Below are 23,480 nucleotides of genomic sequence, written 5' to 3' on the forward strand. Positions count from 1 at the left end.
TGGGAATTGTCCACAGCAAACGAGAGCTGTGGTTGGTGAGCAAAGAGCAACAGGGAGAAGAAAAATAACAAAAAAGGTCAGAAATTTCAGGGAAATAAAAGGCTCTTTTTCTCCTCTACATTGAGCACTAAGTTAACAAGCCTTAATGTTTCTTGATCCCTTTTATGCCACTTTTTACCTACCCAGACCAAACTGGGAAAAAAACTCCATTCAATTACCATGTAAGCCCATGATTAAATTCCTCCTCATTCCAAAAAACACATCAGCATATGGTTACCTGCACACATATGTTACAGACCCCTTGACTTCAATTAGACTTGAATACCTGATTAAAATTAAGGACTCATTCTTGAATGGAGGCTCTTGTGCTTGGATCAGACTCTTATCTTCCTGAAGTAGGCAAAAGCCTAACTCCTAACATACTAACCTAACTTTGAAAATAACACCTTGAACTTCTCAGTCATGAACTAATTCAAAGTTAAACATTTCTATTTTTTAGCTTTTTACCCGATAGTTTTAGGTAATTTTGTATTGGCAAAAAAAATCAAATATTTTCAACATAATAACCATGTTTTCATGGTGTCTCAGAGAGCAAAATCATTATTCTTTTCTCCTTATTTTTAGAAGATTGGAAAAAAAAGTCTCTTCCCTAATACTGCAGAGAAAAGCGTAGCTGTGTGAATTCAAAAGACTTATGTAAGGCTTCTAGCACTACTTTATTAACTTTTTTTAATTAATGTTCATGCATTTTAAATCATTGCCATTATATTTGGGACTAAGATTTCTACAGTGCTTGGAGTCAGCAGCCTTGTTCTTTTGTGTCAGCAAGAGACTCAACAAAGATAATAATTTCAGTGCTTTTTTAATATAAAAGTGTTTGACTTTTAGATTACTAAGTAGTTTTATAAGGGGCAACTAAGCTATATCCTCACAGGAAGGCAAACAGATTGCTTTGATTTCAGTAAGACTCAAATCAGTGTCCTATAAAAGGAGAGACTCAAAGCCTGTTCATTAATCTCTAAAGTATCTTTTTCAGCTTAAATCTGCTGTTTGCCTTATAATACTTTCCATACCAACATCATATGTAACACTCCATATGGAAAAAAGCCAGTACCACAAAGGTGTTCTGACAGAAAATTAGAAAGAGGTGTTCAAAGGCAAGCTAAATAAAAAGGAGGCCAAATGATCAGGGAAAACACCAAGTTTATCATATGCAAGGGAAAAAGAGAATGAGTATAATTAATGCAAACTATCTTGATTTCAACCATCCTTAAAACCCCTGAGAAAATGATATAATCACATAGCAACAGCATCAGTAAGACTCCAAATATACATGCAGTTCTGTAGGACTTTTCACCCTGTGGTCCTCAAAGCACTTTACAGCAATCAAATGAGATGCAGCTCCATGATGTAAGTGAGTGCTTTAGGGGCCATGTTACCTTTACCAACACATGTCTGGAGAAGAATGGGAAATGCAGTGCCTGTCTGTTGGCTGCTGTAACCAGTCTGAACTGAGACATTTGGGGAACCCCTCGGGTTGAAGCTGTGACTCCTGCCAGCAAATCCAGATTGGTTGCTATTGGTCTTACTCTGCTTTGTATTGCAAGGAGGAGGCGCAGCCCTCCCAAAGCCCATGCCAAAGCAATAGCTCAGTACCAGGGATTCAGAAGGGACAGTGCATCACCTCACTGCTACTTTTCCACCTGTGAAATCTCTAAGCTTTGAAGGGTCTTGTTGCTTCATAATGCTTGAGATCTGCTGGTGGCAGGCAGAGGGCATGGCAATGAGGGAAATTGGGATGTCCTCATGTCTTCACTTCCAGCAGGAACAACATAGGGACAGCTCTGTGTTAGACCCTGCCCCAATTCTCCCATTACAATTTTGTAAGCAAAGAACAAGTACATGAATATTTATCACCAAAAGGCTTTCACTGGCATAGAACAGGGCTGAGCTCAGACATGTTGAGGCCTCAGTCAAGCCTGCTCATAGAGATAAAAAAGCATAGTAAAATCTGCAACTAGCTTAGGGGACAGTTTTCTCAAAAACAAGCCTTGTCTGAGCACACTTCACAACAGCAGTTCTTTGTCCAGGCAGTAAAAAAAAAAAAAAGGCAGTCTGTTACAAAGCACTACCCCTAAAATATCTTTGCTCTAATGATACTGGAAGTAAGGACATAACTGATCGATGTTTGGAAATAGGCATCAATGAGACTGCATTAATTAGGATAAAATTCAGAAAGCCTTGGTAGATAAAATCATTGCAGCAGTCTCAGGGAGGCAGTATAATCTTAGTCACATGTATGTTTCAAATCAGAGATGAGATATCTTTTAAAAAGCATTCTGTAGCTTAGCCATAAATTATTGTGCCTGGGAAAGGAATCATTGAGTGGATCCAAGAGTTTATGCTGAGCACCTTCTGACATCCCTTGCTGCTGGGCCCCTCTCTAGGGGCGCATGCTGGCAAGATAGCCTTTTGTTAGCATTTTGATGGTATCAGCTATATCACAGTTTTCTTACTCACAGTGGGTTTTGTTATGCTTACCAGTCTAATTCTATTTTTTTTTCTTTTAAAGAGAATGAATAATAATAGATAAAAGCAAATAAAAGTGCCATATTTCTAATATAAGGTGATGATCCAATATTTTCTTTGTGACTTGAGCACTAGTTGTTTCACAGGAGATTTCAGAAATTAAATAAACTTCAATTTCCTTATAACAAACTCCACATTGTTGCCTTATTAAGAAAACTGGAATTTTATGTCTAGTAAGGTTTCTATGTAGCATATCTGCTGAATGAGGCATCAGTGTAAACAAACAGATGGTAAGAGACTTGTTGATGTTACCATTATATATTTGTGCAGGATGGAGAATGGGAGAATATCAAGAAAGTATCCTTTTGTTTTCACATAATTTTCTCTTGTTGTTTCTCTTGTCTTAGCCACTTGTCTAATCCACTAGCTTTCTAATGTTCCTGTTTCTTGAAGAGACCACTACAGCTTTTCTAGAGCATGAGTACCTCTTCTGCTTGGCCTTCTGAAACTCCTATAATATGCACACACAGAGGTACAGAAGAAGACAAATTGCCTTACATGCTACCTTCTTCCCTGCTGTGACACAGAAGCCACCAACTCTGTGAGTCACCATGATCAGAGATGGGAGCACCCACCGAGTCAGCACATCCCTGCTCAGTAGCTCATGCCAAACACTCCCAGTTGTCCAGGTTGCTTTTATTGATTCCTCCAGCTAAGATCTAAAGCTACTTATAGAAAATGGTGACTAATTTTGAAAGGTTGGATATGACAATGAAACTGAGTTGAAAGAATGAGCACAGATTGATGTCTAGAATAATTCAGACAGATTATCCAGGCATTTTATTTAAGGTAAGGGGATAAGGAATGGGAAGGAGACTGGTAGCTTCAAAAACTAGACATGATGCTAAGAGGTCTGCCTTGCATACATTATTTGTGAGTACCAGACATTTCCACCCTGGGAAAGCATCATAAGCAGCCTGGATAAGCACCAGGCCTTTGTCTTGCAGGACTTAACCAGTTCAAGGTGGACACTGCAGTCAAATTTTGTATCCAATTTTTACCCCTTCTCTATTGGAACTAGCACACTCTACTCAATGATCACTGACAATAAATAGAGTAATTAAAATTTTAAAAATCTGTATCACTGACCTCTGTTATGATAGAAAACTCTGCTATGGTGTGCCCATGCATAGACATATACCTGCTGTTGACTGCCTTCCTAGAGCACCATTTATTTTTTAAGCAAAAAAATTGGCTAACATGTAGGTGTGTTTATACATCTTTATTCATCCCAGTTGGTTGCAAAAGCAGCATTTTTTATTCTCAAAATTATGTCCATGGGAAAGAGACTTCTGCTAGAATAATTTCTTAAGTATTTCATAATAAGATTCAGAACAGTGTTAGTGTTCATTCTTTCTCTGCCACTACTATCCTACTGCACAAGGAACATCTAAGATACTGTATAAACAGGATAATTTTGGAATACAACAGGGGTTAAAAAAAATCCACCAGACCAGTGCTTGTCTTTTCCCCTGTAACACATGACAATTCTTGATAAACTTTGAGGTGGAAGGGGACTTGGTGGTTTGTGGGTTTTTTTTTGTTTTGTTTTGGTTTGGTTTTTTTTTGGTGGGGTTTTTTGGGGGGGTGGTTTTTGTTTCTTTGGGGGGGGAGGGGCAGGGGGGAGGTTATATTTTTGGGGCAGACCAAAGATTAGCAAAGATGTCTTAACAGAGACTCTGAGTGCTCTTGTGGCTTTATACGGATCATTTAAAATACATTGGTCAGCATAACACACTCTGCCCGTTGCTGTCTGGAAGATTTGCAAGCATGGTACACACTCTACAGAATGCTGTCTCTGTGCTGATATTTGTAATGATAACACACTGACACTCAAATTACACTGTGTTCTGGTTGCTGCCTTCTGTCTTGCCCTTTCCTGCAAGCAGCCTAGAGGCAGGACTTTCATATGCATTTGTAAAGAGTCTGTAGCTGCAAACATTAATAAAAGCTATCACTTAGGAGCAGTTACTTACACTTTGTTTAATCTCTAATGGATTCTTCTAAATATTTACAGTAGAACAGTTGTCAGACCAAATGCTGGACATTACTGGCAACTTCCCAGCAGCCAAAAAGGAAAGAGGGAAGAGAAGAGAAGAGAAGAGAAGAGAAGAGAAGAGAAGAGAAGAGAAGAGAAGAGAAGAGAAGAGAAGAGACGAGACGAGACGAGACAGAAGAGACGAGACGAGACGAGACGAGACGAGACGAGACGAGACGAGACGAGACGAGACGAGACGAGACGAGAAGAGAAGAGAAGAGAAGAGAAGAGAAGAGAAGAGAAGAGAAGAGAAGAGAAGAGAAGAGAAGAGAAGAGAAGAGAAGAGAAGAGAAGAGAAGAGAAGAGAAGAGAAGAGAAGAGAAGAGAGAACCTACTTGTTGCATTCTTCTGTGGGGTTTTAGTGAGACAGGTTCTGCATTGAGTAGCTTGGTGGCACCGAGCAAAATGGTCCAGAGGATTGTGCAAACCCCAGCACCAAGCTGTGGTTCAGTCATGTAAAACTGCCTCTATTCTTGTTTATCTTGGGGAAAATTACTGTTTGACTGTTTGCTTTGCAGACACTGAAGTAAATAAACTGTGTGAAAGGCCAGTGGCTGCTACAAGAGGTGGAGGAGCTCCAAATTGTTTGAGGTTGTCAGCATAGCACCTGCTGTTCTCTTGGACGATCTCTTGGCTGGTAGATCTGGAACCTGCAATATTTCCCTGTTGTTGTGGCTCCCTGACACAGGTTGATATGGACTTTAAAATAAATAAAGTTAATACTCAGAGGCTGAAAGAAAGCCCTTGGTGGGCCTGATTTCCTCAGGCTCTGAAGTTACTTTGGCTCTGGTGAGACCAGGATGAGTGGTGTAAAGCAGGTGTGGAGGAGTAACAAGAGGATGGGAAGCAGTAGGAGCCTGTGGCTGCTGGGAAGGACCTTTGTGCCAGCAGATCACCTACCAGGCTGTCCAGCTGTGTCTAACAAGTGGGGTCTTGGGCAGGAAGGAGGAGGGGACAGTGGCTGCATCGCTGCCTTACAGCTGGCAGAAGTGCTGGTACATGGGAGGGGGGCCTGAGACACGAGGTACTTGTGTGTCTCACTGTCCCCCACTGTGACACAGCAGGTCTGTACTTACACAAAAAGGCATCAAGGATTGTTTTCTTTCTTTGGAAAAAATTCCATTGACTTGAAAATGAGAGCCTTGCATGAATAAGAATCTATGAATTTACCCAGTTTTATGTAGCATTTGCTATTGCTATTGCTATTGTAAAGGCCCGTCCTACTTTTGAGATGTGTGTGTGTCTGTGTGTGTGTGTGTGTGTGTATGAATGCATGTATGAGAAGGAGAGAACTCTCACTGCCTACAACTGTTCTGCCAAGATAAACCTTGGAGCATTTTATAAATTAACTCTGCTCTGTGTGTTTATTTTTCTTTTGGAGATTCTAAAAAGAGACTGTTCAACCCATCTTATTAGGGGCAGCACATTTTTTTAAAGAGAAAAATAAGTTCCGACTCTGCACTGGAAAGTATTTGCTATTTTCAGCAAAAAGTATTCTTTCCTTCTGACCTGGCATATTAGATAAGATTTATATTTCTGACCTGACATTAGGTAGTTAAGATTTATTCTTCTATATTAACTTTACTGAGCTTGCAAGCTATTCATTTACAGCATAGGGAATATATTTATGGCAGAAGCAAAGAAAGTTCACTACAAAGTAGTAAAATATGTTATTAGGAGTGTCCTGTAGACTGATGAAAATTGTGAGTACCCTTGCAGCTGGCTGCCTTCTGACTCTTTTTTCCCTCTTTGTTATTTCAACTTTAAAACTTGAATTTGAAGTCATTTTCAATGGCAAATAACTTAAAAGAGTCCAGATGATTCTAATATATCCACATATATGTACATACATTTGAGCTGTGATTGAGAGGTGTGGGGAAGGGGATAACAAGTGACTTGAATTCTCTCCGCGTTCTGCTGGCAATGACCCAGGCATAAGTAACATTGGACCTCACTCTCCTGCCAATATAAATCAGGAGGAACTCCACTGGGGTACAAAGCTGGTGTGTGAGTGAGCACTGAATCAGATCTGGAGCTTTTCTCTATCCAAAGGTGTGGACCTAGACAATCTGTTAATGTCCAATTGACTTAAAGAGGGGAACCGCAGACTATGATGGAAACCTGGAAGTACTTCAAGACTCTATAGGCAGGTTGGAAAGGTTGGAAAGTTAGAGGCCTCCTATTGAAATCAGTGGCAAAACCTCCCATTAACTTCAATAGGAAAAGAATCAGGCCCTAGAAATGTCTGGAAGCCAGAGAATTGCATGGCTCAAGTAAAAGGTAATAGGAGCTGATGACTTGCACCAATAAATCACCAATGCAAACCTGGCCATGCTTGGTTTAGGCTCAAAATTGCTTTCATCTGATGTTTGTTTGAAACTTGTTCATTGTAAAACCTTAAAGAAGAACTGGCAGCTGAGAGAGCTGTCTGAGCACGAGGCCGACGGCTGGACAGGGTGTGGTACCTCCTCTGCCCTGGCGTCATCGGAGCGAGTCCATCTTAAAGAGAAGCAAGAAGCTCTGGCCTGCCTGTCGAGACAGCAGTGCTCACACTCTCCTCTGAACCAGAGGATTTCTAATTCAGAAACTTTCAGACTGACTCTCTAAATCCACTTTGAATATTTTGGGGGAGGGGGATTATGGCTCCACAGCAAGCCAAGAGGAGGAGTGGGTATTCCCATTTGTGGACATTATTTAACTCCTGTCACAAGAGAGAATAGAGATGTGCAGAGCTTTGAGGAATTTAATGTGTTAGAGAAAGGGCTTGGCACAGGGAAAGTTGGGACCATCAGGCATTACAAGAACTGGGAATTGCTTAAAGAGTGTAGTGAGCAGAGATGCACATTGCAGTTCAGCTGAGGAACTCTGCTGCCCATCCTGTCTGCAACAATACAGCTGAAGAGGAGGATTCTACTTCTGAACAAACTCCTATTTGTAAGTTGTACTGAGTCGAGGCCAACTGCCCTGCCACACATCTTGACCATCCCTGATAGAGTGGTGGGGAAAAGCACAACGTTGTGGAGGGGGCTTTCCTCCCCCCTCAGTATTTTTGCAAAGAGTGCATTTTTTTCTGCTGGTCCCCGAAGGGGAGAGCAGTAGACAAACTGGATGGATAGTTTGGTATCTATGCTTGGTCAGACAGCCATGGACATGTTTGATGTCAGCTGATGCATTCAGAATAGTTCACCACTTTACAAACTTCACACTTCCTATTCTTGCATTTGATGGACCTCAGGGCTCCATTCTTTATTACACTATGCAAACCCTCCCATCCTTCCTTATATCTGACATAGGCTCCAAGAATTCACATCTTTCTGTATATGCAGAGATTCATGGCTTGTTTTTACCACCTGTCTCTGTAAATCAAAGTTGTTCACTGCTTCTTTTCTCTCACCAAGAAACCCACTGCTATCATCAAGTCATTACACCACAGCTCAAGGGCATCCTTTCTCTTCCCACCATTTCTCCCCAAAACCCTGGTCTCAGCAATGCAAGTTGCAATAATTTGTAATTGAAAGGGAGAACTATGTCGAGGAAGAAACTTGCTTGCAGAGACAAACAGGGGGGTGAGGATGAGAGAACACTAAAAACATGTTTCCTTGGGGTGACACTAAGGAAAATAGAAGTTTCTAAGACTATGAGAAAATAAATATTTTAAAAATTGATTTGACAAAAGGCACATTATTGTGCATCCTGTATGTTGTAAGTATGATTGCATGTGAATTCTGCTGTCTGTTCTGGTTCAATGCATTCACCTGCTAGTTCTCATTTCCAGTAGGCTTGGGCTGGGTTCATGTGTTGAATGGATTATGAGAAGGACATGGATCATACGCGTATTAAATCTGGCAGGCTAATGGAGCTGATCTAGACTTTTTACTTACTCTACCACTTGCCACTTCAGAAAATGCAACATTTTGTGTCCATTCCTGTGCTCACTTATTTAGCTAGTCTGTTCTGCTGAATGTTCTTATTCTGTGAATTACTTCAGGCACTACTTTGAGAGATAGTTTCTCAGGTTCAATATCTGTAGGAACAGAGGGAAGGCAAAGAAGGAAAATGCTCAGGAATACACAGGGCTGGGCAAAGTGAATAAGTACAGCATGGAGAAAGCCATAAAATATTTCTCCTACTCTTTTAATTGGCAAATTGCATCAGTTCTCTGACAAAACACAGTGGAATACCCTCATGTTCTATACCAGCAACTCACAAAGTGAATTACAGACTGCATTTCTGCTCCTTTTCTTGGTGATTGGCAACAAAAACCTCCCACTTATCATGTTTTTTTTAGTAGCCTGTATAAACATTTAGGCTGGATTCAGTGTGCATGCAAATTTTATACTGGCAGGGCTCTGTGAGATACTTGCTTCCTGACACGAGTTGTAACTAGAAGCAGAATCAGTCCCTTAACCTTTGTGGCATGTTTATTCTGCCTAAACCATCTCCCATTAAAAACAATGCAGAGGCTCTAATCAAAAACCTCGGGTTAGTATGGCATGTGCCTTATGATTGTGACATTTCTGTTTGCTGATAAAAGAGGGGAATATTGTCTTTCCTTGCATGTGCACAGATGCAGTTACAGAAGTGTACCCATACACATGGCCAACCCCAGGAACATCAGCAGCTGTGCTGCTGCATTGTCACAGTGGCAAGGAAAGACCCTTTTCACTGCAAACACCAATTTTCCCTGTCCAGAGCATAATCTCTGGAGCATCGTCTTCCTGCCAAGTGGTTAAGTAAAATTCCCAGCCTAGTGATGCAGGTCATTTGAAAAGCAAGAAAGGTTTCACGACCAAAAAGAGAAGGGTCCATATAACTTTCTAGTAGAGTTTTAAACATGACAAGCTCATCAGAAAGAAAATAGCTACCAAGCTTCCTACCAGGCTTCCCAGGCAATTTTTTTGTTGTTCTTTAATTTAGCATTTAGTTTAACCTACATAAAATTAATAGTTTTGTTTTCCATGACCAAACAGATGATAAGAACAGTGGGAGAAGAGATGGAGTTTTCAGGCAAACCAAAGGACTTCATGTGGAGTCAAAAACTTCTACCTGAGGTTATCAGCATGAATTTCACCTATATTATAAGACAATCTCAAAGTGAAAATACTTTAATTCTTGCTTGTGTTGATGTGAACTTTTGTGCATGTATGGGAATGTATATATACAGATATAGATATTAATGTGTAGGGGAAGAAGGGAGAGATGACAATGCATAAGCATAAGTTTTTCCAATTCTAGGACAACAGCTGTGGGGTCAGGGGGTTCCAGGGAATTATCTATATAAGTCAGAGATGTTTCTGTAGGAATTAAGGAGGATGAGATGGAAGATTCTACTTCTGAATAAACTCTCTTATATGGTGTACTGTAATTTCTGTGACTGATCTCTTTTGAGCAAGACCTGCCCAAGGTCTCTGCATACTTCCAGATGAAAAACACAGGCTCTTTTTCCTATTCCCAGAATTAACCACAGCCAGACATGGAACCAGACTAGAAGGCTCAATCAGCAAGTATCACAGATGAATAACTTACTTTTCAAGAAGTTATGCAAGGCTTCAAAAAGGATTATGGATTGACTTTCATAATGCTTGGTGGTCTTTTAGTGGTAGCTATGGTTAGAATCCTCCTCTTTCACATATTCAAGAAAGTGTGGAAATGCAAGAGAAGGCTATTCTTTTGATTAATCTATTTTATCTGGACTCAGGTGTGATTTATCCTGAGGGAGAAATGAACTTCTCTGTTCACTGGGTAGCTGGAAATGATGTGATTTCAGAGAAAGAGGTGAATAGCAGCCTGTCCTCATCTTGAACTGGTAGAGTTCACAGCTTTGTGGCCAGCCAGATCCTGGCAGAGTAGTAAGATGCGCCCATCCTGATCATCCCCCACTCAGTGCTTCTAACTTCCATAAAGCTTGGGAAGACTTGTGTTTAGCAGAGTATCCAGGTACGATATGTAGATACCTCATAAATGAAAGCCTGTTTGAAATTTCCTCCATAATTTTCACATTCATAGAGTGATTTAGACCACACAACCATAATATATGTCACTGCTTGTTAGATATACTGAAGTCAGAGCTAGTAATGTGGCAGCTTACTTGTTCTATGTTTGAAGGAAGCTGGGGCTTTAAAGCAGGATTAGTATCTTAGTTAATTACTCAGATGAAAGAACCCAGTCATGGAAGAGAATAAGCACTTTCAAATCATATTGATTTTGTAAATTTGTAGCAGAAATAAATTATGCCAATGGAGATAAAATGTAATATCTTTGTCCACAACCTGTCTAGGGGAACTCGTTTTTTATGTTTATCTGTTCCTCAAAATGACTTTGGTCTACTCTTCAGAAATAATGCATGACCTAAGCAGCAATGAGGATGCCCTTTTGCTGACATTCACTTGAAGCTGATTCCTACTGACAGATTTTTACACCTCTGAAACTTCTCCTCAACTGGTAGCTTAAAAAGCACATTTAAATAATTTCATTCCTAAAGTCGGGGCCTTGATCTTAAAAATACTTGTCTAGGACATAGCACAAGTTATAAATTCTACACTCTCATACAGAATTCTACTTTCCCTTTTAATACACCCTCAACTCTGAAACTTGTCAATTGCCCAACTCTTCATAGAACATAAACACAAGAGACAAATGTGTGATTTCATTTTGGACTGCAAAACAGAAACTGTTGTGGGGTTTCTTTTTTTTCTTTTGCAAAACACAAAATCATGTCATTTATCTGCCTTCCAAGCCTTCAGGATCTTGCTATTAAACATCTGTGGCCAGTATGCCCAGCACAAGAAGGTCTCATTTCAGCTGATTATTTTTAGTTCTGTGTTATACTAAAACTTCTGGAATCTTCATCCATCCCCATGTGTTTGCGAAATACTTGCACTTAACATCTTCTGACTCCCATGTTGAATAAATAGCCTTTGCTCCTACTTTTCTATTTGGGAGGGCTAGCTCTTCCCTCGGCAGTAACATCAAGTAATGTAACACCAGCAACTCATTATTCAGTGGCATAGAAAAAGTGAAATTAATAATGAACATTCTAGGAAAAGGAAACAAGGTTATGAAACACTTGCCGACACTGGGTTGTGTAATCTTCATGAATAAGCAACTCAATAATGCTGGGCAAGTGTGTGTGGGAGGCTCATTCTGGAGAAACTGGCTGTTTTCCTCTCTCTGACCAGTTGAGCTGTTACGATAAAAAATGTTGTTGCTAAAGAAACCTGTAATAAATCCTAATGGGAGTATTGCATGTGCTGATAACATACATAAACTTTGTAAACATATTAAAGTGTCGGGTTTTAGTAGCTCTGGTTCATGTGGATGTTCGTAAAAGTTTTTCAAGGAATGCAATGGAAATCTCGTTCCACCAGCTGGTTGCTCCTATGATTCTGGTTTACGTGAGGACCTTGTCTTCCTTCCCCTTGAAACAGAGCCCCACCCTGTAGGGAAGATGAGTTAAAATATCTCAAGCCCTACCTCTCCTGTGACTTTCCATGAAAACACTATCACCAGTGAAGCTGTGTACCCAGGGAGTTATCTGGGGAGAAGTGGGGTGGATAAACTGGTGCTTGGTAAATATTTCTGCTGTTCCAAACATCCCTGCTTTGTGTCATGATGAACTCCATTGACACCTCCATCAAAGTACAGCTGGGAGCTCTGAGCAAGATATTTCAGTTGCCTTTTAGTAGGTGAGAAGAGTTGGGTGCCTACAAAAGGGAAAAAATCCAGCATGCTGAACAAAGGAGCCTTAACTTGGTCTGAAAAGATGAGGTCAGAAACTGTATTAAATCCTGGATGTCCAGGGAATTCAGGTGTCCTGGCACTACTACACTGCACTGCAAACCAGTACATTCTTTAACAAAAGAAAGGTGAATTCACTCTTTTCTTACAAAAAGCACCAAGAAGGGAGCAGCAGCCTTGCTGCCCCTTAATGCATCCAAAAGCTTAGCTGCTAAAACATTTGGCCAGGAATGGAAAACCCAAGCTAAATTAATTCTTCAATATAGCATGACTCTAGCCTATCTGTATAGATATGCTCTAATAAAGTGATGATTTTCGCCTGGATTTGCATGTAATCTCAGGTCACTGCTCACACCAATTTTAGTTTGCACAGGAAAGACAAGGGCTTGAGGGCTGGGTATGGAGCAGGAATGCATGTGGCTTTATTCCAATGTCAGTAAGCAATCATCTGCAATATTGTGTGCTCCATGTGGAGGAACTTGGCATTGATATATTTATTATTTGTTGCTATTTAGTCATTGCATTTTTTTAACACAGGGTTTCTTTAAGAGAAAATTTCAAAGTCGCTGCATGAAAGGATCTGAGCACAGAGAGATGTTCAGTGCCAGTAAGATGAAACATCACGTTAGAAATTACAGAGCATCTGAGAAACGTCCATGTGTTGAAGGTGAGGTGGAAATTAAGCATTATTTGAAGGTGAGTGACTAATATTTAAATCCTGTCCCAGACACACCTTAGGCACCTTATGTCCAGTTCTTGGATGTGAGCCTTTCTGTGTTTGCCCTTGCCCTTTACAGGAAGCCACAGGAATCACACATCGTTACTATCCCAACATCTATCAATGACCTCCTGTTTCATTTTACAGTGCCCCAAAATCTTCTTCACCCTGTAGAATATATTAAATGTCTGAAACCCTATCTAGGACCTTGCAATTTTAAACATGAAACCTATCAGGTTGTTATACTGACACACATTAAGAAACTTGAAAGGATAAAGTTTATATCAGCACTACAAGAACTTGGTGTAAACCTGTGGTTTGGAGTTTTACTTTTATTTAAAAATACTACTACAAGCACTCCTTTATGCTCTTCCTCCTCTTGTTTGGAGCCAAAATATCAGTGCAAGGCTAGGGTACTGCTTCAAGCTGGCAGGAGTTCAGTGGCACTGCCACAGCCAAAGGCTCTCCTAGTTCAGCTCTGATTCCCCATAGGTGAGTTCTTGCCTAGGAGCCGTGGAGCAAGATGTGTTTTGTGGCTCCTTTACTTCAGCGGTTGTTATATTTGTTTACAGGAGTAAGTAACACTAACATTTTAAAATGCAAGGTCGATAGCTCATGATCTGGAAACTGAAACACACAGAAATGTTTATTAGTCAGCTGTCGGACAACCGTAGTACATTCGTTCCTTAAGTAGCATTGCTCATCGCACTGCTCTGTTCTAGCAAGAAAAATAAGGTTGAAGTACTCATTAATAAAATCTGTTGGATTTTATTATGACAAAACATCTAATTTTAATGATTCTGCTGTCACAAGAAGCTCAGTTATTCAACTATTTATAATAGAGTTGGAGCTCTCATCTTTTTTTTTTGAGAGCCATAGCACGTTTTGCACGAATAAATGTTCTCTGAGTACCTTCTTCTGAAGCATTGTTTGTGGTAATAGCAGACAGAGTTTTGTATAAAAACGTACATGGTTTCAGCTGCCTTTTGTCATCTGATAAGATTGCTTTGTTCAGAATTATTTTGGTATAAAAACTGGCAAAGTGATTTTGAGTCGTTCAGACTCCAAAATTAGAAGTGAGACAAAAATATTTTTTATTAGCTTTTATATCTCCTCCACCAAGCTTTCGCAACTTCTGCTTTAATTTCGAGCAAAAGGGACAATTCACTGCAGGGGAAAATTCGTTCTTGAGAACATCCACAGTTTTAATGGAGGAGTGTTGCTAGTAGTCACTGTCTATAAATGATTGAGTATGAAATGACAGACAGCTTGCTAATGTTAGCGATAAAGTGCAGTGGTGCAGCCAGTACACTTGCTCTGCAAACCAGAGAGCAAAATGAGCATGCAAAGCAAGAGAAAATGAGTAAGTCAGATTTTTGAGTTCTAGCTCAGATTTTATCAGGTGTAACTTCCATAGTCTCCAGTGAAAAATTTATAGCAAGAAGAAACAGCAGAACGGGGATTGGCAAAGGCTTGGTATGTTAAGGGCAAAGCTCAAAAGAAGAAATTAGTCTCAGTTAACTTGTTTGGCTTCAGTTGGCTCAATTGGTGGAAGTAGTAAAATAGTGATACTTTTCATATGATTAAGAAAGAGTCTGCCTCCCAAGCAACTTAAGTATCATAGTTTTGAAAGGTCAGAGGCATTGTTTTATCCTCTTTAGGGGCTTTACATATTGGAATCATGCAATTTTGCAAGTATTTTAGTATGGGATTTCTTCCAAATTCAAAATGTATCCTGAGGTCCTGCAGAAAAAAGCTCACTCCAGCTCCAGCATAGTTCATAAGACTTTCTCCACTGAAAGTAAAGGAGGCATGTTCAAGCTCTAAAACCTTCTTACTAATAATAGCAACATTTTATTCTCTCTGCAGAGAGAAATAGGACTTTTCATGTATTTTCAGGTATACCATGCTACATCAATATCTTTGAGAAGTTGTAGTAACATATATTTAAAGACTAACATGAATTTTATATAGTATAATAAATGTCTTCAGCAGGTTATAGAAAAAATAATTAAAATTATCACTCAGATATCAGGTATGAAATGGGAACTGCTTAGCAATGTCCTTTAATCTCTGGGGATAACAGCACTTATCATTCCACATGTGGTGGTATGATCAAGCACAGATTTTACATACATACCGAGTTATTTTTTAAAAAATAACACAAGTAGTCCATCCTTATCATGCTTCAAAAGTTTTCGGTGATTGGTAGTGATTTTCTGATATTTAATTTTTTAAGATATCTCTACAATGAGATATGTTCACAGTTTACAACAACATGATGGAACAGCTTCTGCTTCCAATGACTGCAATAGGAATTTTACCATCTATTTTTTAAATGGGCAGATTCTCATCCAAAAAAATGAGAAATATTGTTTCATTGCAAAAAAGAAAAGGATGCACTTGTTGCCATCAAAGTATTTACCCTCACAGTGCTAATATGAAGAGATTAGAGAAAAAATTATCAGCAGCATACAAACACTTTGGAAGAAAACTAACAGTAATTCAATCCTGCCCAAGGGGTGCTGCTTGATGGCTGCTTGCCTGGCTAACTTCTGCTTAAAACTGTTGCACCAAGATACAAAATTATTTCTATTTTAAAAATTAGTAACAATATCTGTATCACATATGAACTCTGTAGTACTGCCATCTGTGAGGTGCAAACCCTGAACATACGTGTAGATATCTATAATATGTATAGGTGGTGAACCTATAAAAGGCGGTGAACTATTAAAAGAATTGTTTCTACAATGAAGTGTTATTTCAATTAGTAATTTAACTCCTTTTTTCTTGCTGACGTTCTACCTCCATGTGAATTACACCCTCCTCAAGAGTATAAAAAGACTGAAGAAATAATTTCACCAGTTGGTGTTTTGTCAATATTTTCCTGGTTTGTTTTAATTTATATAGCTATCTATACAAATGGGCTGTTAAACACCTTCCTAATTTTGAGTTTGTAAGCAGTTGTATGCAAACCAAGCCAGAGATGCAGAGTGCTTGCAGACTGGAGCCCTCCACTAGCAATTGTGACCAGAAGCAGATGCTGGAAGACCTGCACTCCCGCATCAGCAGAGGAATGGACAGAGGAGCAATGGAAGGCAGGAATGAGAGAAGGCAGGAGGGAAGGCAGGAAGGCAGGAAGGAAGGAAGGAAGGAGCACTGGGTATCCTGGACGTGCTATTGTAGTGAAAGGCAGGAGACAATTTGATGGGCTACCAATAATCACAGGAGCTCTACATCCAAATTGCATTTCCATAAGTCATACAGATTATTTTATCCACAAATGTAGGAGTGTAGTAGAATACAGAATTTTCTATCACTTTACTTATTCTGGATTTCCAAATTTAGTCCATGGCTCACTGCTAGTCCACAGGGTCATGGCAAATGGTCTGCCGGTCACTCACAGACCCGCAGCAAATAATACTTCATTTCTGTCTACTAGAAGGTCAGTGAGAGATGTACATAACTGTCAGTTCTAAGTTTTGGGGTTTGGTAGTAGTCTGCAGAGCCAAAATATTTTGGAGCTATTGACTTGATCCTCCTTTTTTTTCCTAAGCAAACTGCAATCTCTGGCCAATATACAGACATTCTTATTTAATGGTACGCTAGTCTATACTCAGTCGCATATTACTCTGTCTTGTAAGACTCAAACTAGCAACTTTGTTAATCTTGATTGCTGTTATCAGAATAAAACTACAAGTTTCTCTGCTAGTGGTATGTTTGCTTTTGACTTTTATTGATTGTGTTCTATGTCTAATTCTGGACCCAATCATCTGTCTGCACTTTGTTGTTGACATCAGAGGAGTTTTATCTCTCCACAGCCGACTATATCTTTACTACTGATCACGGGACAGAAATTCAGGACTCCCCAGCTAGAAAATTCAGTAGGAGTTTGTAGAGCAAAAGGATTGCGAACTAGACATTTCTCATAGGAAGGATTACTTTGGCAATAGGTACAAAATAAGTAATGCTTCAGGACCAGAACATTCTGATGGAATAATTTAACAAATGAACTTCAATTTATACCAGCTGGGACTCTAGCATGGCATATTATGAATTAGCCAGTTCAGATTTTATAATTACTTTACAATATGTAAGTCTACAATATAACACATGGAGCAGAGGACTCTGATAATAACCAAAACAAAGCAACATGGGCTCACTGACTGCTTGATGAGAAGTAAAAATAAGTAGGTTAAAGAGAAATTTTAAAACATTTCCCTCGAAATGTGCTGATGATTTGTGACTAAAGGAGACTATCTGAGCAAAAGAAACAGAAGTCCAGGGAAAGTCTTCCACACAGTAGATTAATTTGACAGGTGCCGTCTTTATCTGCGCACTATAATTGTAATAAAGTCGCGCTATTCACTAACAGCGATTCACAGGTTTGTAAAGCCAAAGTGATTAGTGCAAGTGATCATAACCACTTTTATAATCTTTCATAAACACTCACTCTCTAATTCTTTGCTTCAGGCTAAGTAACCACAATTTATACCAAATCGTGCTTTGCAACCACCTGGATTTGAAGACCTCGGCCAGTAGACGATGTAGATCATGTCCAGGTGAGGTGTTCTGAAAGGCTTTTTGCCTTTGCTGCCAAAATAACGAGCCGGAATCCCATTCTTACCCTCTAGCTGTGGTTTTCCAGCCACTTGTTCTGCTCTGAATTTAACTTAACTCCTGAGCCTTAACCATAAAACTTTGCCATAAAAACTTTGAGCAAGTGCTCGGTACCTTCTCCACGGTGTACCAACCAGCTAAATATTCTCGGCCAACACTTCCGCCCTATTTCCCGAAAGCTGCCCCGCTGTGCAAGGTTGCCTGAGGACGAGCGAGGTGGGACGGCGCTCTCCTGGAAGAGCGCGGCGAGTCTGCCCCGCCGCTCGGAAGCGGCGCCCGGGGGCAGGAGGCAGATCTGCCTTCTCCCGCCGAGAGCGGGGCAGCTCCGTGCCGTGCCGTGCCGTGCCGAGCCGTGCGGGAGCCGAGCACCTGCAGCCGCGGGCTGCCCGCCGCGGCACGGGACAGCAGAGGTCGCCGCCGGCCCGGCGCTGGCCCGGCGCGCCGCGCACCAGGTGCCTGCCGGAGCCGGAGCGAGTTCGGGAGGAGGGGGCCCCGCTCCTGCCCCCCGTGCCCTGCCGTGCTGCCACCCGAGCCCTGCCGTGCCCCCAGCCCGGGGCTGAGCCTCCCCCGAGCCCGTGGGCCAGCCCTACGGCTGGGGGTGAGGGCCAGCCGCAGCTTGCGGGCTCGCGGTCGCCAGGGGTTAAAGGAGTGGGTGGGAGGTGATGGAGGCTGCGGAGCACTCCCTTGCCAAGGATAATAAACCGGATGCCCTGACATGTTTTACTTAGCCCTTAGTGCTCCCTCGCTGTGAGGCCGTGGGGATCGGAGGGCTGGAGCCCCCGTCTCTCTCGTCCGCAGCTCCGCTTTAGGGGCACTTTAGGTGAATCAAAACTTGTTTGCAGGAGGCAAACCATACAAAGGAGGCTTTCAAGGGCCAGCCGTGCCAAGCGGGGCAAGGGAGCGAAGGCTGAGCAGGAGAAAATTAAAATAACAGCACCTCCCCTCCCTGAGGAAGTAACTCCGTTACTTCTTGCTGATGAAATGCAGGGGGCTGTGTTCTATGACATTTCCTCGGTGTCTGCAGCTGTCAGGGAGAGCGGACAGGCATGAGCAGCCCCTCCGCGGTAGGTGCGCAGAAAACGCCTCCTCTCCTGAAACAGCGGCGGGTCCCATTCAGGCGGGGTGGCGAGGCCGGGTCGGGGGCACGTCCCGCCGGCCTCTGCCGCCGCATCCCGCCTCATCCACGGCTCCTTGGGGCAGGGTCACGGCAGGGCTCCGGCCGACGGCACTGCCGGAGGTGTCACCGTAGATTCGAGTCCACACCGCACCCCCACGCCGGAGCCAGAGACCGCCTGACCGTGGCAGCGCCCCGCGACCTGGACAGCGACTTCCCCCAAAGGGGCGACTCGCTGCTGCCTCCCTGTTCTTTCTTCCCCGATGACGGGGGGCTCTCCTTTCTAACACTCACGGGGGGCAGGGAACTTCTGCCAGCACCCTGGGTACTGCACCTCTCCCCCCCCGGCCCCCGCCTGCCTCTGCCCCGGACCCGGGCGGAGATGGACCGGGGCCGGTTAAATCAGAAGGGATGGACTCGCCTCATCCCATGGGATTAAAATTAAAAAAATTTTAAAATTATAAAAATTCAGGGGCCACGGTCCCAGGACGGTGGCAGTGGGTGACTAGTGGCCAGCGGAGGCTGAAAGCCTAAGGGCTAGACAGAGCCGGGACACCCCCAGCCCCCCTCCGCATTGCCGGGCGCCAGGCTTAGCCTATAGCGATAATCCGTACTGCCCGCTCTTGGGAAGGGGGCTGCTTGACCGGGATGGAGAAGAGCGCTTAGGGCATACCGGCAAAAAGTTACCTGTCGTGTCATCGCCCCTTCCCTTCAGAAAGAGGGAAGACCTAAGAAAGGACGTTCCCTTTCACCAGACATTAAAATGCAAAGCGCCAGACGCAGGTCTTCCCAGAGCCCGCGCTGCTCATCCCGGTGAGGTGAGAAAGAAGAGCAAAGAGAGGTCAAAAATCGCTTTCATCCCTCCAGTTGAATGAAAGTGCCTGCAAATCCGCTCGGCCGCGCCGCTGACGCGGGATTTAGTTCCCAGCGCACTCGCCCGGGCACCGGGGGCACGGAACCCCCCGGACAGGTGAACAGCACAACGAGAGGAACCAGAAGTTATCAAAGTATAAATCTCTTCGCACTTACTTCTTCCCTGTCGCCGTACCCTGGAGGCGTGCTGGCTGCCAATGTATTCCATAAAGTTCAAAGTGATAAAAAACCAAGAAATCAGTCGCAATTGCATAGTAACCCTTTGAGAGTTCGACTTCTCCTTTTCGTCCTTTTTTTCTTTCCTTAAAAAAAGAAATAATAAACCGGGGCGGTAGGCGGCAAGGGATGAACACAGCAGCAGAAATACCTGCACTGAGATCCAAAGCTGGACTTGGCCGGCTTGATGTCTTTTGCCTTTTTTTTTTTTTTTGGCCTTTTTTTTTCTTCTTTTTTTTTTTTTTTCCTTTCCCTTCCCCTTCGCTTTTCCTATTGCACTTTCCAGCAGTCTGCCCCGCTACCTGCCGCAAACCTCAGAGGGCAGTCAGCAGCGGAGAGGAGCCGAGCAGCCGCCGCCGGGGTCCATGCCGGGCCGGCGGCCGGCAGCATGTTGTGAGGGTGCCGGGGTGCGTGCGGCTGTGCGCGCCCGTGTGTGCGCCGGGCGGGCGAGGTGCCGACAGGACGGATGGATGGATGGCGGTGGGAGAGGAGTGTGCGAGGGCGGGAGCGGCGGGGGGGCAGAGGGAGGACCCAGCCCCGCCGCCGCCGATCCGGAGCAGCCGCGCTCTGCGCCGCGGGCACCGCCAGCCGCCGGGCGCAGGTGGGCCGGGCCCCCCCGGCTCTCCCGCCCGCCGACCAGGAGCCCCCGGGCTTCATGCGGGAGCCGCTCCTCAGCAGGGCCCCGGGGGAGAGGCCCCGGGGGGGGGCGCGCCGGGAGGAGGCGAGCCCAGCGCCCCGGCACGGCGGAGGAGGCTCCCCGCTCCCGGCAGAGCCCCTCGGGGCAGCGGCGCCCGAGCATCCTCCGGCAGCGGGGCCCGCGGGCGGCGGGGCGCTGCAGCCTCGCCGGCAGCCCCCTGCCGCAGGGCTCCGCTCGCGTCCCCTCCGCCGCCCTCCTCGCCGGGGTCACGGCGGAGATGCCGCTGCCCCCCGCGCCCCGGCCCCGCCGTGGGGAGGGGCGCCCCCACTCGCCGGGGGGACGGGGCGGGGTGCTCAGCCCTTCCCTGCGGAGGGGACACGGCGCGGCACCCTCTCTTCCCCGAATTTGCCCCTTACGTCCCGGCTCGCAGTGAAGGTGGGGAGATGGGAGTGGGGCGCTGGGGGGGTCTCCTGCCTCTCGGGATTTTCTCCGTTGTGGCCTTTCCCCACTGGGCAGGGATTTTCCGGGGTTGCTTCTCCGGTGGGAAGGAGCAGAGCAAACCCGCGTGTCCTGCCGGAGTTGGGGACTGTCCCCACGGCCGGTTGGCCGCAGGCGACGCACGGGGCTGGCCCCGGGCCGGGGTCGAGCGGAGCCGTGAGCCCGGGGTGAGCACAGCAGCCTCTCGCCCCGGGACCGCCGAGAGCCTCAGCAGAACGCCGGCAGCAAGGGCACAGCTCGGCTGCACCTCGGCGAAGCGAGGCGGCCTGTTTGACAGAAGGATATCGCGTTTCTTTTCTCCGGCAAGGGTGTCCTTTTGGGGCGAAAGGGAAGGCTAGAAAGGGGGTGGTGAGGTTGATTCAAGGTAATACTGGCGACTTCACTGAGCCCTCTCTCGCTTGCCTTCTTATCTCGGGTGCCTATCGCTGGGATGAGAGATTGAGCGGCGTAAAGCGGCGCTGATCGCATCAAGAACCTCAATGGTGTGAGGAGCGGCCACTCTTATTTGTAACTATTTTCCCCACTCTCGCCCCCCGCTGTCCCTCTCAGAGCTGTTAAATATCGGCACCATAAAATGTGGGGGATTTAAAGGTCTGTGGGAGGCTCCCTTTGAAAAGGACTCTGGGGAAAGTCTTTCTAATCCAGGATACTTGAGCCGGATGGGGTGGGATTGCCAGAGAGGCATAAAATAATAAAAATCATTCAGCAGACAAAACTAGGGGCTACCCTGACATGTAGAAAGTGCATTTGTCTCCATGTTTCGTTTCGTTGGAGATTGAAACTTCTTGTGTGCTCATGTGTGTGTATAAATAGCTGAGCAAGCCAGGCGAGTGGCATAAATAAACAAGGCAGTGGAGAAAGGATGGGACGTGTATGTGAGCCAACCTGCAGCTAGCCAGCCAACTCACTCGAGCAGCATTAGCACCAGTGGGCAGAGAAAGCATGTCAAAAAAATAAACGCTCTGCAAGAAACATAAGGAAAACATTAAACAAATAGGGAGTGCACTCCCTCTCCTTGCTCTGACAAAGCAAGACTGAGAAACTCTGCTCACTGTCTCTCCAGCCTCTTCCCTTTGCCGTGTCCTCGCTCCAGCAGAGATGTATGGGACAGATGTGTTGGGAGACAGCCTCGGGGACTGCATGGGTCACCCAAGAGCCTCAGCAGAACCGACTTGTGGAGTGTGCACCAACCCCGGGCCAAGCAGTAGGGCAGGGCATGCATGAGTGACCAGCAGCAGGGGGGAGAGGTGGTTTATTTGCTGTGGAAGAGGGGCAGAGACATAGACCGAGGAGAAAACAAAAGCTGTGCCTTGACTCAAGGCAGGATCCAAAAAGCAGCAGGGTGAGAGGACGCCAGGAGCCTGGTTGCCTCCACAAACCAGCCCCATTAGGGGGGAAGAAAACCACCCAACAACAATAACAAACTGAACCCATAAACAGTTACTGCCGTTCTGCGATAAAAGGGGAAGATTTATATTGTTGAAATGTGTGGAAGGAGCTTGTTCCAGAGCAAAACTCTGGCGTGCAATTCTCTGTTTATGTCGCTCATCCCGATGGATGAGATATCAGCGGCAAAGTTCAGGCTGACATCAGCCCTGGGGAGGCAGAGCCAGCGAGCGGGCCGGGCTGCACAGGGCTGCGCAGCTGTGCCTGGGCCTGCGCTAGGTGGATGATCAGTTTTGGGGAGATCCAGCACAAAAGAAGCCTCCGTTCACCAGGCTGGGAGGTGTGAGGAGCCAGCAGCAGCACACACTGTGGAGGGAGCTGGATGCAGTGTTTCCTTGCAAGCGAAGCAGATGAATTGGAAATAGTTCCCAGGGTGGTTCAATGCGCCGCTCTGTTTCGGGATTTATTAAAGAGGGTGGGGAGGGACAGAATGGCTGATGGTCTGTGTGTTGCCGGAAAGTAAAATACGTCTGTTTTACTGAGCTGCAATGAAGCCAGCAGCAGAAGTCTGTAAAGTCAACTAGGTATTGTTTTGCTGTGGTTTGGATTTTTTTTCTTTTTTTAAGGAGTGTAATCCTTTTGACAAAGAGTAATAGTGTGTGGTGTTTTCACTATCATAATTCCTGCCCATCCCATGCAAAATCCCACAGCTAGAAAATCTTGATTTCAGTTTTCCAAATAGCTAATACATTGTATTAGAGAAAAAGGTGGCCTCAGGATCCTCAGATTATATTGCAAATAAAATATTAATATTCAATTAATAGCTGATATTGTGTTTGCTTAAAATGGCACTCTAGTCATAAAAACTAGCCATGTGAACAGGACAGCTGAATGCTCACCCTTTGTCATTCTTCTCTAGACTGGAAATAGTTTGTGTAAGTGAACAAAAGAGTCACTAATTTGCCTTTTCAACTTGGGAAACACAATAAAGGAATAAAAGATTGCTTCTGATATATAACTTGAAAACGAAGCATACTGTGTCTGATACATATTC

At 44.3% G+C, this 23,480-nt stretch overlaps 1 protein-coding gene across 1 annotated transcript in view; it reads right to left on the reverse strand.

Annotated features, from left to right (window-relative positions):
• The window catches only part of RSPO3 (R-spondin 3), a 58,891-nt gene extending 38,436 nt beyond the window's left edge, over window positions 1-20,455 (reverse strand). Inside the window, exon 1 of the mRNA XM_030945167.1 lies at window positions 19,846-20,455. Within this exon, the coding sequence (XP_030801027.1) occupies window positions 19,846-19,942 (97 nt within the window). The 5' untranslated portion in view covers window positions 19,943-20,455. The remainder of the gene's footprint in view (window positions 1-19,845) is intronic.
• Between the last annotated feature and the right edge of the window lie 3,025 nt (window positions 20,456-23,480).

This window comes from Camarhynchus parvulus, chromosome 3 (assembly GCF_901933205.1).
Source record: "Camarhynchus parvulus chromosome 3, STF_HiC, whole genome shotgun sequence".
Taxonomy (NCBI): Eukaryota; Metazoa; Chordata; class Aves; order Passeriformes; family Thraupidae; genus Camarhynchus; species Camarhynchus parvulus.